Source organism: Mytilinidion resinicola, assembly GCF_010093595.1.
Source record: "Mytilinidion resinicola strain CBS 304.34 unplaced genomic scaffold BDZ99scaffold_32, whole genome shotgun sequence".
Taxonomy (NCBI): Eukaryota; Fungi; Ascomycota; class Dothideomycetes; order Mytilinidiales; family Mytilinidiaceae; genus Mytilinidion; species Mytilinidion resinicola.
Genome location: NW_022985468.1, coordinates 41,378 through 54,622, shown reverse-complemented (window position 1 = coordinate 54,622; position 13,245 = coordinate 41,378). Strand labels below are relative to the sequence as shown.

The 13,245-nt window shown below is 49.9% G+C and overlaps 6 protein-coding genes across 6 annotated transcripts; 3 read left to right on the top strand and 3 right to left on the bottom strand.

The window, feature by feature from the left end:
* Positions 1–130: 130 nt before the first annotated feature.
* Positions 131–2,227, top strand: BDZ99DRAFT_202214 (uncharacterized protein; the record flags this gene model as incomplete). Its single annotated transcript, XM_033713261.1, has 4 exons — positions 131–612; positions 670–1,144; positions 1,200–1,926; positions 1,995–2,227. The coding sequence occupies exons 1-4, from the start codon at positions 218–220 to the stop codon at positions 2,225–2,227; spliced, it is 1,830 nt and encodes a 609-aa protein (XP_033569344.1). The 5' UTR covers positions 131–217.
* A 1,336-nt stretch (positions 2,228–3,563) lies between these two features.
* BDZ99DRAFT_202149 (uncharacterized protein) lies at positions 3,564–4,716 on the top strand. The gene is made up of 3 exons (XM_033713260.1): positions 3,564–3,705; positions 3,819–3,866; positions 3,914–4,716. Exons 1-3 carry the CDS (start codon positions 3,695–3,697, stop codon positions 4,512–4,514), a joined length of 660 nt encoding a protein of 219 aa, XP_033569343.1. The 5' UTR covers positions 3,564–3,694; the 3' UTR covers positions 4,515–4,716.
* A 464-nt stretch (positions 4,717–5,180) lies between these two features.
* On the bottom strand, positions 5,181–6,042 carry BDZ99DRAFT_202143 (uncharacterized protein). The gene has a single exon (XM_033713259.1). It carries the CDS (start codon positions 5,967–5,969, stop codon positions 5,229–5,231), a length of 741 nt encoding a protein of 246 aa, XP_033569342.1. The 5' UTR covers positions 5,970–6,042; the 3' UTR covers positions 5,181–5,228.
* A 22-nt stretch (positions 6,043–6,064) lies between these two features.
* BDZ99DRAFT_503853 (FAD/NAD(P)-binding domain-containing protein) lies at positions 6,065–8,487 on the bottom strand (the record flags this gene model as incomplete). Its single annotated transcript, XM_033723996.1, has 7 exons — positions 6,065–6,345; positions 6,401–7,038; positions 7,074–7,646; positions 7,701–7,988; positions 8,043–8,070; positions 8,126–8,131; positions 8,192–8,487. The coding sequence occupies 7 exons, from the start codon at positions 8,485–8,487 to the stop codon at positions 6,255–6,257; spliced, it is 1,920 nt and encodes a 639-aa protein (XP_033569341.1). The 3' UTR covers positions 6,065–6,254.
* Positions 8,488–9,091: 604 nt separating this feature from the next.
* Positions 9,092–10,484, bottom strand: BDZ99DRAFT_576775 (uncharacterized protein). Its single transcript, XM_033728608.1, has 2 exons — positions 10,144–10,484; positions 9,092–9,933 (listed from the first exon to the last, which is right to left on the bottom strand). The coding sequence occupies exons 1-2, from the start codon at positions 10,277–10,279 to the stop codon at positions 9,227–9,229; spliced, it is 843 nt and encodes a 280-aa protein (XP_033569340.1). The 5' UTR covers positions 10,280–10,484; the 3' UTR covers positions 9,092–9,226.
* A 702-nt stretch (positions 10,485–11,186) lies between these two features.
* BDZ99DRAFT_454714 (MFS transporter) lies at positions 11,187–13,037 on the top strand (the record flags this gene model as incomplete). The annotated part of the gene is made up of 4 exons (XM_033718400.1): positions 11,187–11,599; positions 11,663–11,999; positions 12,056–12,212; positions 12,262–13,037. The coding sequence occupies 4 exons, from the start codon at positions 11,187–11,189 to the stop codon at positions 12,945–12,947; spliced, it is 1,593 nt and encodes a 530-aa protein (XP_033569339.1). The 3' UTR covers positions 12,948–13,037.
* Positions 13,038–13,245: the final 208 nt, after the last annotated feature.

The window sequence follows — 13,245 nt, the reverse complement described above, 5'->3', positions numbered from 1 at the left end:
GGCCGCAACGCTAGCCATTTCGGTTCGGGTCCGAACGCGAAGCTCGGCTTTTGACCGAAGCTGTGCTAAAACGCAACCACTTCCATCACCTTTCGACAGCTTTTCGTTGCCCAATTGCTTAAATATTGATCCCGTTTTCTGATCGATCTGAAGCAATCTTGAGAATTATGCATAAGTGATGCATACGGTGATAATCCAAGATTGTTCTTGAGTCGAAATGCCGTTGGGCAAAAAGCCTGTAAGCTGTATACCATGCGCAAAACGGAAAGTACGCTGCGATAGACTTCAACCCTGCTGTCATTGCAAGCGACGGAAGCAAGACACATGTGTATATCCCGAGTTCGCTGGGGTTAGCGATCAACTCTTTCGAGACCAAGCGGTGCGGATCGAGAGGCTCGAAGAGTATGTGCGAGTCCTCGGGGGCAACCCGAACGAATCAAATGTACGAGTTCGGCTGGAGAGTACACAAGTTGACAAACCTCATGAGCAAGTGTCAGCTGTCATTTCCAGGCATACCAAAGGTGGACCCGCCCTTGTGAGCAGGACGCAGAGACCTACCCAAACAGCATCAAGGCTTGTCGAGAACGACGGCGACGTCACCTATATTGAAACGTGAGTACGAGACCAATCACCCTACGCATTTTGTACACAGCTAAGCGCACTATGCAGGCCAATGTGGTATAGTTGGAGAGGACATGATGACGAGTTGAGCTCTGAACAACGCAATGCTCAGACGTCGAAGCCTCATTACCAGGGGACAATACTGGATCTAATCCAACAAACAGATCTCAACAATTCTTTCACGCCCTTACCACCACAGCCACACTTACACGTATTATGGCTAAACTTCTTGAAGAACGTGCATCCCCTAGTTAAAATATTTTTTGACTGGGAAGTAGAGCCTATTATTCAAAAAGCACAAAGCCGGGGTATTTCACTGCCAGTTGGAGAGCAAGCACTAGTGAACGGAATTAGTTTCATTGCTATCTCGACATTATCGCGCGAGGACTGTCGAATTCTGTTGTCTGAGGAGAAGCCTCAGCTGCAAACCCAATATCAACGACGCTTGGAGCGTGTCTTATTGCTTAGCAGATATGCAGAGACAACAGACCGTCATGTTTTGCAAGCCTTCATGTTGTATCTCGTAGGTGCCGGTGTATAATCTGCTTACGCGAGCCTAGCTAACAGTGCTGATGCAGCTTGCCATGCGCAATCGAGCTCGACCTGCAGCTATCTACTCACTTATGGGTATCGCATGTCGGATCGCTGAACGGATGGGATTGCATCGTGATGGCTCGGTATTTGGTTTATGTGCTGTACGGTGCGAAGAACGACGACGCATGTGGTGGCAACTGCAGTACATGGAGATTACCGTCGCGCGACTAGTTGGCAATCTTTCCTTGACCGTCTTTGCTAGCTGGGATACCAAGATACCTTCGAACCTAGAAGACAGCGATTTGAGTCCGGATCTGGAAGCCATGCCCGCTGAGCGCAAAGGTTTAACAAACATGTCGCCCTGCCTATGGAGATATAGCATCATCCAAATGAATTGCGAAACGCCGGGAAAAACTGGCTTCGAAAAGATGACCTGGCCGTTATCTCCACATGTGCCACTCGAAGAGAAGGAGGCCAAAATCGATAGCATCGAGAAGATGCTGGCAGAACGCTTTTTGCAATATTGTGAGCTCCTAAATCCTCTGCATGTTCACGTACAGATCGGTATTCGTCAATTCGTACTTGCAGCTCGCAGCAACGCGCGACAACCGTCACTTGCGAATGCAAAAATCTCTGAAATGACTCAGAAAACGCGTGACGAGATGCTTGAGATTTGTTCGAAGAGCTTGGAGTACTTTGTGATGAGCCAGACGACTCCGTCGCTCTTAGGCTTCCAGTGGGGCAACGACACCCATTTTCAAGTGGCGTCTTGTGAGTATTCTCATGTCGTTCCTATTCACTTTTGATTCGTTGTGAATCGTTTTGACCAATCGTTTTAGTTGTTTATCTGGTCCTTGAAGCTCATCAGCGCTATAGCGCCGACACGGTTGCGGATCTGTGGAGCTTAATTGGGCGTGTGTACGATGTAACTCAGGTTGAAATTGATGTGAACTCTCATTTCTATGGGTGTCTAGCTCGTTGTTTATATACTAGGGGAAGGAGGGGGGCCAGCCCCGGGGGCATAACGTGGTATCTCTTCCTGACGCGTTACTTGATTCATCCTGTTTCCTGATACAGTACTGATACCGTGCTGCAGCACTGCTGTTGCACTACCTGTTACTTCCTCCTGTATCAGCATGCTATCCTGATACGTTACTGCATATGAGTTGCTGACCCTAGGTTGTAGTGCTGCAACCCGAGTATGTACACCCGGATCTGCTAACCGCTACCGATCGTCCTGAGGTGATTTTCATCGCGCGTATCACGATCGCAGCCTGGCAGAAATACGATTCTCACGTTCGCCAAACGCAAACGAGTGTGAATAATCCCGTGACAGATGAAACGCCTGGGTGGGTTCGGTTGTTGTGCCGCAACTTCGATGTGCCGTTAGTTGACGAAGTCGCGCAATCACTCCCTGTCGACACGGCTCAGATACTGCCAATAGATTTCGACTTCGATATGATCGATTGGTCCACTTGGGAAAGTTTGCTGCAAAGCTCAACGCAAATCTCTGCTAGTTGATGGCTGAGCCATCCCTCGGCTCTGGTTCTTCTGTGAGATGGAAATCACATCTAAACTTGATGTCACGCCTATCAAACATGGATTACTTCTTCGCTGATTGTCCTTCTTGTCTCTGGCGTCGTAGGCTTGGTTCGAGGTGTTCCAAGTAATGAGAAAGATCGAGTCGACTGTTAGCGATTTTCGAATGTCGAAAGTGCAGTGATGCGCCTTCATGATGTTCATGGACTTCTTCTAGAACTTAAAGCGGTGCCCCACAGTCCGAGCCACATGGCGCAAGCCTCGAATCCCGTGTGCTCTTCCTCTCTGTCTGTCTGTCTTGATGCTAGTGTGCGATTGCGACTATAATAGGAAAATTTCTATGATGATATCAGCGTACACACCCGCCAAAGGTTAATTGGGGTTTTAATTGTTTTGCATCGTCGACCAGCGTACAACGTAACTGAGTGCTCATTTCATCATCGCTTTCCTGCAAACCCCACCTGGCGCCACCATCCCATAATCGTCCAATAAGACAACACTCGATCTGGTGGCTCTCGATCGGGGCTTCAAAGCATAAAGAATCTCGAGATTCTGATCTCGCATCTCGCTGAACGGATTAAAATTCCTACAGTTGCGTGCCTTTGATGGCCGCCCAGCGTGGCCACGGATGTTCGAGCTGTGGGCGGCTAAAAATGGACATGTCCAAAAATAGGCCATTCCCCAGACCGCGCCTGGAGCCCTTTCCCGCTCGCTCATGCCTCGCTCGTTCTTTTCCATCACCACAGTAAGCTAACATGGACCGAGCCAGTCGGGTACTAGCACAAGGTGTTCCTCACGGTGTACCTAGATCATACCGTGCTCTAGCAGATCATGGCAAGGTTTCTCGCACTACCCTTCTTCACTAGGCGCTGGCTTCAAGTCACATGCGTCGGAAATCGAGGTTTCGCGGCAAGATGTAGGGGCAAATCCCAGCGACAAACGCTGTTGGACGCCATGGCGATAATGCTGTGTTGCATTATCAGCCTTCAACAGCTAGTGAATGCGTGACACGTAGGTGTTTGCTGTACTACCCCGCATCTTCTCGTCTGTCTTCTTCAGCCTCCCACATTGCGAATTGATTTAAGTCAAGTCGAGAGTTGACTTTCCCATTCCTTACTCTGCAGAAGTCATCCGAAACCTGTTATGCAAAAAATGGCGCCAACCTTCGAGGAGTAAGTTCCATTTCTAATGTCGACCTGGCTGAGCTAAAGCCCGGCAGCTTCATCCAATCACATCAATTTACCTTCTTCGTCGGCCAGGAGGGAAAGTCCATCGTGGTGCATGCAGCTGCGATTGCTGCTACCAGTCAGCAACTAGATGCACTTATTAATGGTGGAATGGGGGAATCTGAAACGCGATGTGCGAGGATCGAAGATGTTAAGGTCGACGATTTCATCCGCTTCTGCGAATACGCTTACCGCGGAGACTATACAGTACCTCGGTGGGAAGAACTCCCGCTGGAACCGAGCTCTACGTCCGGCAAGAACCAGCAGAACGAGGACGATGATGATTGGGGTTGGGCTCCATTGTCCAAGGGCAAGAAGGCCAAGAAGGCCAAGAAGGGGCGGGTGGCTGTTACCGAACTAGAACGTGTTCTAGAACCAGAACCTCCTCCCATGGCGATGGATTACCCCCAACAAAGTCGGGTATACGATGTACCTGAGCTTAGGGAGGCTCCTGAGCCTCAATATGAAATAAGGCGCATCTCGAGGACCCAGTTACGGACTCAATTCGACAGCCGAAACTACCTAAACGACGGCGGCCCCAAAGCTCTGATCCTGCAGCATTTCGAACCCAAATCTAACAGTGCCGTGGACTAAAACTTCACGCCAGTCCTCCTCGCCCATGCACGGCTCTACTGTTTTGCGCATCTACGTCTAATAGCGCCACTCAAAGCGCTAACCCTCCACAAGCTGCACAAGACACTTATGGGCTTCAAGTTGTACACAAAGCGTGTTGGAGACATCATTGAGCTCGCAAGATATGCGTACTCGAACCCAGATCTGCCAGATAGAAGCGACGACGGAACTCTTAACGACCTGAGGACACTAGTGGTTGAGTATATCCTGTGCGAGATTGACACGATCGGAAAATGTGATGGATTTGTCAAGTATATAGAAGAGGGCGGTGAATTTGTGGGGGATTTCTGGAGAATGGCAAGGGACTGTATTGCTTGATGTAGGCGTACGGTAATCGCACCGAAATTAAGATTCTAACACTGGCATGACGTTGTCGTTGTATTCTGGACTCGAGAAGAAGTCAAAGTACCCCACATATTTTCCCGTACGGTGGGTTTTCCGCGATCTAGGGACGGATATTACATGGAAATATGAGACCTTTGAGAATGATATTCAACCTGAATCTCCAGTGAATGAAATAACGCTTCTCCTTCTTGTTATATTACAGTCTGTGGAACTAGCATCCAACGATCGGGAGTAAAAATGTGGAAACCTTCCAAAAGCAAAGTCAAAGCGGTATTGCTTTCTTTCGTCCTCTCCTCTTCTCCCGGCGCAGAAGAATAGACCTCCAAGAGTTCAGTCCCCCGCCCTTCTCCAAAAGTCACTGTCATTGTCAATGTCGTAATCATCACCACCGTCGTAACTAGAGTGATCATCATCACCGTGCATGTCGCTAAAACTCCTGTCGGAGTACCACTCTTCCAGTTCCTCATTTTCTTTTACACTAATCGTCCATCCGTGACTCTCCATCTCCCTTCTTACATAAGCACTAGCATCCTTCTCATACACCTCGACAATGATTTCCTGTAAGGATGGAATGGCTCTGAGTCGAGAATCAACCAGCGCAAATGTCTCGACAACGATGCTGGGGCTGCCAGTTTCATCGAGCCCACCCTCCGTCACATATATGCTGTCCAGGGACGTAGTAAGGGTGCGCAAGTTGATGCAATCCGTTTGGATCTTTGCAAGGATATGATCGCTGTCGTCCGCGAGGGTGACATCGTGTAGGTCTAGATAGCGGACTTCGGGAAAGCTGATACATATATGCCGTATATGACTTGCGTTGTTGCGCCCAATCTTATCGAGGAAAGAATCTACAAGCTCAGGACTGTGCACCGTGAGGTCGAAGCGATTCTGAGCGTAAAGCAGTGAGCTGGCTTCGCGGTGGATTGTCTTATTCACACGGAGGAGCTCCATAGTGAGCGGTTGAAATGGGTAGGGAAGGGCCCAGGGATCGATAGGTTCTTGATCCATTAAGACTTCCTCATAGATCTTGTTGCGGAGTTCACTGGGGAGGCTGAGGAAGTTGACTGACATGTCCGCTGTCGTGGGACTGTTGATGCTTCGTAGTATTTAGTCAACGCTTCTTCGCAAAGTGTGTACTGCAGAAATTAAGAATAGTACGATGTTATATGTCTCTTATTTCGTCGAGAAACAGGCAGCAGCCTTCTGCGAAGACGTGGCACCAGTCGGGCGGCCATGGCTGTAGCCAAGGCCTGTGCCCCTCCTTGTACTACCTAGGTACTTAAATCGCCGATATCGACACGATGACTGCTTCCACCTTCCTACCTGCCGTTATTGTCGACCATTCCTTTGCCTTTGTCATAGCTTTGCTCCAGTACGAGGGATCTCCTGAGGAGTCTCTTTGGTCGCCTTAATGTGCTTTTCTTTCTCTACAGGCTCCAAGTACCATCTGTTCACATGGTTAGCCACAAGATGCTTCTTTCGCAGGCCGTCATTAAACTCACGTGAGATCCGCCGATATCTCACTTTGACTCTCATCGAAAATGAAGCCATTGCCCAGCCAAGCGAACGTCAAATCCGGATCATCGCACAGACTCTTCCAGTCGAAATCTTCGAAGCGAGGGTTGTCTAGTAGGTAGAAGTAGTGGAGTCGGGAACCAGGGTGAAGGGAAATCAGATCCCCGTCCTGCTTGCCATTTTTGTACGTGCTAACGCAATGACTGCTCCACGAGGTCTTCTCCAGCCATGCCAACGCATGCTTCTGGTATGCCCTTGGTATATGTGGTTTCGGTACCACCGAGCTGTAGTTCTGCACCTGTAACTTGGTGATGAACTTCACAATGTACTGGGTCACCCTCTGGAGCGCTGTCACGACGCTTCCATGGCCAATCGGGCTCCCTGGTCCGAGATAAATGAAGTAATTCGGCATATCAGCCGCCGTGACAGAGAGGTAGCACTCTGGGCTGATGTCCCACTTCTTCTGGAGATCGACTCCGTTTTGCCCAATCGTTGGAAATCTGGGAGAAAAGCTCATATTGAACCCGGTCGCGCAGATAATCGTGTCAACAGCATATAAGGCTCCAGATTTCGACGTGAGTCCGGTCTCCTCAAATGAACCAATCTCTCCCCAGACGATTTCAACCTTATCTGAACACAGCGCTTCCAGATAGCCATTACCCGGGGTCGCTCGGCGGCATCTGCGCATATTAGTATCTTCCAATATTTCCTAGTTGGGTGTCGCGGAGAAGAATGGGGGGTTGAAAATGGTGGCACGAACCCTACTGCAAAGTCTGGTACAAGCTTCTCTATTATCTCTGGCTTCACCGCGAGTTTCTCCGCCATTTGGTTGATCGAGAAGTCTAGAGCTTCTTTTTGCTCAGGCGAGTCCTTAAGATATAATCTGAACCGCGAGTTAAGTTCCAATTCTATCGCCTTTCGGTATTCGAGGTACTCGTCCGGATTTTCTTCCCATCTCTTCTTTTGTTCCTCTGAGAACACGACGTTGGTGCCATTCGGACCGGCATACTTTTGAGCGAAGCCTGCAGTTATCCATGTTCTACTTCGGATGAAGACGTAGACTTTCTCTACCTGGTCTAGAATTGCGGGTAGGATTTGGACTCCGGTGCTTCCGTTTCCGATTAATGCTACAGTCTTTCCAGCCAGGTTTGTGCTCTTTGGCCAGGACGCCGAGTGAAGCAGCTCGCCTCGGTATTTTTCGCGACCGGCGATATTGGGCCATTTCCAGTCGTTCTGGATTCTCGTCAGCTCTTGTAAAGATCATTTACAGACTCTGAGACCACTTACAAAGCAACCCGTTGCGTTCAAGAAAACATCACATTCTTCTATAAAGGGGGCACCTTTCTCCCCTTCTTTTGTCTCGCGGTTGCTGACCATTAGATCTCTGCCATCAGTTTCCACCACCTGTACTTGCCATTTCTGGCGTTCTTCAATCCACTTAGCCCCGATGACTTTGTGTGATGTCTTTATATACTTTCGGAGATTGTGCTGATCCGCAACGTCTTCCATGTACTGATGGATAGCTTCGCCTGCCGCGTAGTAGCTAGGAAAGTGTGGATAAGGAGCCCATGAGAACTGTAGATACTTGTCAACGTCGGCGTCAAGATCTCTGCGGCATATTATGCATACCTGGTAGTTATGAATAGGAATGTCGCAACTGGACAAGACTAGTGAGTCATATGATCTCAGCGCAAATATCGAGGAAAACTTACGCGCATCTAATAGGCGTCAGTTCGAAATCATCTAGTCTCTAGATCAACTGATGCAATCGCACTTACCCTGGATATCTGTTCTCGTACCAAGTTCCACCCACCGAAGCATTCTTCTCGAACACGGTCAAGGACACGTTCTGCAGGCTGCCTACCTCCACCTCTCGAGCTATGGAAAGTCCGCTGAACCCTGCTCCGACAGCAACGACTTTCAGCGGCCTTCGAGTGCCTAACGGAAGTTGCGAGAGTGCATAAGCCACGTGATCCCTATCCTTGTAGGCTTCTGTTGATTCGCCAGGCTTTAGGTTCTTAGGAAGTTGTTGCTGGAGTTCTTGGAGTGCTTCTGCCGCCGCGATTGAAGGCATGGCCGTAAGATTTCAAAAGCCGATAAAGAGGTATGCTGAAATGATTTCTCATGAGCCTTTGGTATGGAAGGCTCTGATGCAACGATATTATGTCTCGATTACATCCGTTCTCCAAAGCTCATTGTGTTAACGATGCGGAGACACAGTGCATCAGCCCATACGCCACCGAAAAAGGCATGGAGAATGATTAATTCGGATCCGGAATAGCCTTTAATGATTGAACCGCCGAGACCAATATCAAGGGTCATGCGCTATCCTCCTGCATTCGGGTTACGAGCCGCGTCCGACCCCTCCTTGCCGCTCCCCGAGCTTAGACATTCCGAAGATTATATTCCGAAAATTGCTTCACCGAAGAATGATTTGGGTTCCTCAGATCTAAGAAGCTTCATCAAAGCGGGCCAATTGTACAATACTAACCTGTTAGCTTATGCGCAATTGCTCGCCATTATGTAGACTACCTCTACGCAATCCAAAATCGGGGCAGTTTGGTCAACATCAAGACGCCACCTACAGGGGTACTCTAGCCGTACAACCACACAACGAGCCGACTAGGAGGACTTCAAAGCTATCATTATTCACACCAGCTGGGAACATACTCCTTTTTCTAATCTTTGAAAGACAAACTAAAGTATCCCAAGTAGGGCCACGAATTATGTACAGAATCATGTGCTAGAAACTAAATCTGATCACTCATTCCTCGCTTCTCTCTTTTAATGAATAAGAAATAATGGTCCCATCCTTAGAGATGCTTCTTGCCAAACTGGAGATGCTTCTTTCCAAACCGGACAAGTTCCTCCAGCCCTTCGTCCGTGACCTCCCCTGCCGGTATGAGGGTAAAGGCGTGCCATGCCCCAGGTATAAGACATACCTCGGTTTCATTTCCAGCTTCGTTCCACTTAGCCGCCATAAACACGCTATCGTCTACCAAGGCGTCTTCCGTCCCAGAAAGAAACAGAGCCGGTGGCAAGTTCCTCAGATCCGCGTAGAGGGAAGAGACCTTCGGGTCTTTTCTTTGATCGAGCGGTATATGAGAAAATGCTGCTTCCACAAACCCTTTCATGCCGTTTTGGCTTAACACAGCTTCCCTCGTGTGACTCAAAAGAGACGGTGTGTACGTGAGGTCAAAGATAGCATAGCTTGGCAGCAATGCCGAAATTCTAGACCGTACGTCTACACCATGCTCGTCACGCAGCGCAAGAGCCACGGCCACGGCCAGACTCCCTCCCGCAGATTCGCCTGCCAGGATTCGCAGCGGCCCACCTAGCTTACTCTCTCCCGCTGGGGATAGGGCGTACAGTGCCGCATCTATGCAATCTCGATGGCTTGCAGGGTATGGATTTTCTGGCGCTAGCCGATATTCCACTGAAACTGCTGTAAGACCAAGCGATTTTGCGAGATGCAAGAGGTAGTTATCATAGGACTTTGCTGAGCCGATCACAAACCCTCCTGGTAGTCCATTAACAAGAAGTCCATAGAGTCAAATGCGGACATACTTGCCAGCGTGGAAATGAAGCAGGACGCCGTTTGCTGCATTCTCGGGTCTGATTATTCGAAGGTTGATCAAATGGCCATCGCGAGCCGGAGCTGAAACCTCCCTTGCGCCGTCGAAAAAAAGAGGCTTCACAAAGCCATCGAGCCCTTCTAGCCTCGCTTTACGATACTCGGCAGGGGTGTCGTACTCATGCCATCCTTTCTGCGAGCGGCACATATCCTCGACTTTCTTCATGGTTTGCGCTCTTGCCGCCAGAATTTCTGGCGACGCGGGATTCGTTTTGATTGTTAGGCTAGACATCGCGAGAGACTGAAGCAACGAGCAGATCGATTGAAGAAATATGGGTAAGGGCTGTCAAGGGACACTCGTTGAGTTCGTTTACAGATGGAAGAATACTCAACGACTGGATCTTAAGCCACGGTCGGGTCTAAGGAACTCTAAGATAATGGTTGAACAGCTCAGAACCAGCATTATAAGGTCTAGATTGCAACGGCGAGACTCAAATGCTGAGCAGCTTGTGCCCCAGTGCACTCGGAAACACTTAGGACGCTATTGATACGGACAGCCAAGATGAGGCACGTGACTTTCGGGAGGCATTAGCTTTCCGAAGACTCGGGAAGAAGAGAAAATGACGCCGCGACTCATTGGCTCCACTATTGTTTCGAATTCTATTCGGCTGTTGACTTCCGGTCCTCGCATCTTGGTCATGACTCTCGCTTGCAGGCCTGCTAGCTCTACCCCGCAAGATTTATGCCCATCCCCATGGGGTACCCAGTACACTAGCGCCTTGTCGCTTACTGTCGTCGGTGACTCGGTGTGTGGGTGAATGGGCAATTCAGGGGGCTATATATCCTTCACTACTGATCTGAATGCAGTAATCATCGTCCACTTGTCTCTGACCTTCAGCATTATTGTGCAGTACTAAAACACAACTCCGCGTACCCGGTACTCGGAATATCTTTCGACCTCTACTAGACAGCCCCTATCGTGATTGCTCTACATCAATCCCTAGGGTGTATCTAAATTAGAAAAACAGACCGGCCACGAACACTTGACAGCGAGCCTCATTCTTGCTGTGACAAAAGTCATATCTCGCCCGTTCGGAATATGTATGGAAACGCCTGAAGCAGTGACAGATGAATGTACGGAGACTGACTTCTCGGCAGCACATTGAGAACAACATCTGCGTTGCAGATTGCTCTCCAATATGTCTGAAATCGTCCGCACCCAGACGACCCAGACGACCTCGTCTCAGATATTCCTTCGCCAGCAGCATGTCAATGCATACAGCGTCGGCGTCATTCTTTTCATAGCTCTCAGCTCTGTTGCGTATGGGTACGCCGGCTCTGTCATTGCCACGACCCTAACCCAGCCCTCGTTCAACAAGAAAATGGGTTTAGACACGGCTCCAAATGCCGCAGCCCTGATTGGGGCCATGAACGCTCTGTACTACACAGGAGGCATCTTCGGGTCCTTTCTGGCCGGTTGGACCAGCAACAAATATGGTCGCAAGTTCTCTGTCGGACTGGGTAACGCTTTGGTCCTCTTGTCTGGTGCTTTGATGACAGCGTCTATCAATCCTGCCATGTTTATTGTGTTCCGCTTCTGCAGCGGATTAGGGTCAGTACTCTCCAATTTTATAACTACAGTACGGATTTTAGCAGTCTGCTCACTGTTATCAAGATCGTTCGTAATCTTGGCAAGTGCGCCTCTATGGATCGCTGAACTTGCACCGCCCAAGCTGCGAGGTATTGCGGTCGACGTCCACGCCGTTGGCATGATGGTAGGTTATACGACCGCCTGTTATGTCGGGCTGGGCTTCTACTTCGTTTCCGGGGGCAATCAGTGGCGTGGCCCTCTCGGTATCCAGATGGCCATGCCTGCAATCATCCTTTGTGGGTTATATTGGATGCCCGAATCACCGCGATATCTCCTTGCCAAAGACCGAACTGAGGAAGCATGGGCGGTTGTCTCTCGAATGCATTCCTCGAAAAGCCACACCAACGACGAGTTTGCCAAGGTTAGTAATGTGCTTTACTTTGCATGCTTTCTCCTGCTAATATAACACTCATCCAGAGGGAATTCTACCAAATGCGGAAACAAATCGAGCTCGACACGACGCTCGCAACGTCCTACTGGGGCATCTTCAAGAAGCCATCCCTGCGCAAGCGAGCATTCATGACCATCTTCTTGGAGTTCGTGTTGATGAGCTCAGGCGTCCTTGTCATCCTCAGTGAGCAAACCAATCCCCAAGCCCCAAACCCACAACTAACACATCCCAGACTACGGCTCCATCATCTGGCGCAGCCTCGGCTTCAACACGGTCCAGATCCTCAACTTCCAAGGCGGCTTCCAGCTGACCGGCTTCGTCTTCAACATCGTCGCCATGGCCTTCGTCGACCGCGTGAAGCGCCCCGTGCTCATCACCACCGGCATGATCGGCTGCGCCGTCATCATGGCTGGCGAAGCCGCGCTGCAGAAATTCTACCTCGGCACCACCGACCGCAACGGCCTGATCGCGTGCGCCTTCATGATCATCCTCTTCCAGACGTGGTTCTCGCTGTTCCTGGACGGGCCCACCTACTTCTACGTCGCCGAGATCTGGCCCAGCCACGTCCGCTCGCAGGGCTTCGCCATCGCCATGGCGACGTTGAGCTTGACGAATCTGATGTGGCTGCAGAGCGCGCCGCATGCGTTTGAGTCGGCTGGGTGGAAGTTCTATCTTTGCTTCATTATCATTCCCGCGCTTGGCGGGACTGTGATTTTCTTTTTGTTTCCGGACACTTTGCGCGTGCCGCTGGAGGAGATTGCGGCCATGTTCGGCGATGAGGACGAGGTCGTCGTCTACCAGCAGCAGCTGGACATGGCGAAGATTCCGCTGGATATCCTGGAGCAGGATCTCACGGGGCGAGCGGGGAGTATGTCGAGCAAGAATGCTGCCGCGCAGGAAATCGAGGACGTGGCGTGAGGTTTTGGGAGCATTTCTGAGGGAAAGGTGCTGTGTGTAGTATTACGAAGGGAAGTAGTGTCTGCTCGTCCTAGATAGAAACAAGGCGCCAATTGAAATTTTACGATGTTTAACAAAAGCCAGCCTCTCTTAGATGCTTTCTATACTCCTAATCACCCTCGATTCATCATATTTCATTCCAGCGTACTATGCATGAATAGAGCAAAGGCTCTGATTGTAGCGCTAAGTCACGAATCTAGAAACCCACCATCTCATCCTCGTAACAAATTCTCATTCATCACGTCCTCTCAACCTCCGT

Coding starts and splice junctions, on each gene's coding strand:
- BDZ99DRAFT_202149 (XM_033713260.1), top strand. Junction 3,867..3,913: donor ATGGCGCCAACCTTCGAGGA/GTAAGTTCCATT, acceptor AAAGCCCGGCAG/CTTCATCCAATCACATCAAT.
- BDZ99DRAFT_202143 (XM_033713259.1), bottom strand. CDS start 5,969: ATGTCAGTCAACTTCCTCAGCCTCCCCAGTGAACTCCGCAACAAGATC.
- BDZ99DRAFT_576775 (XM_033728608.1), bottom strand. CDS start 10,279: ATGTCTAGCCTAACAATCAAAACGAATCCCGCGTCGCCAGAAATTCTG. Junction 9,934..10,143: donor CGACACCCCTGCCGAGTATC/GTAAAGCGAGGC, acceptor ATGGACTACCAG/GAGGGTTTGTGATCGGCTCA.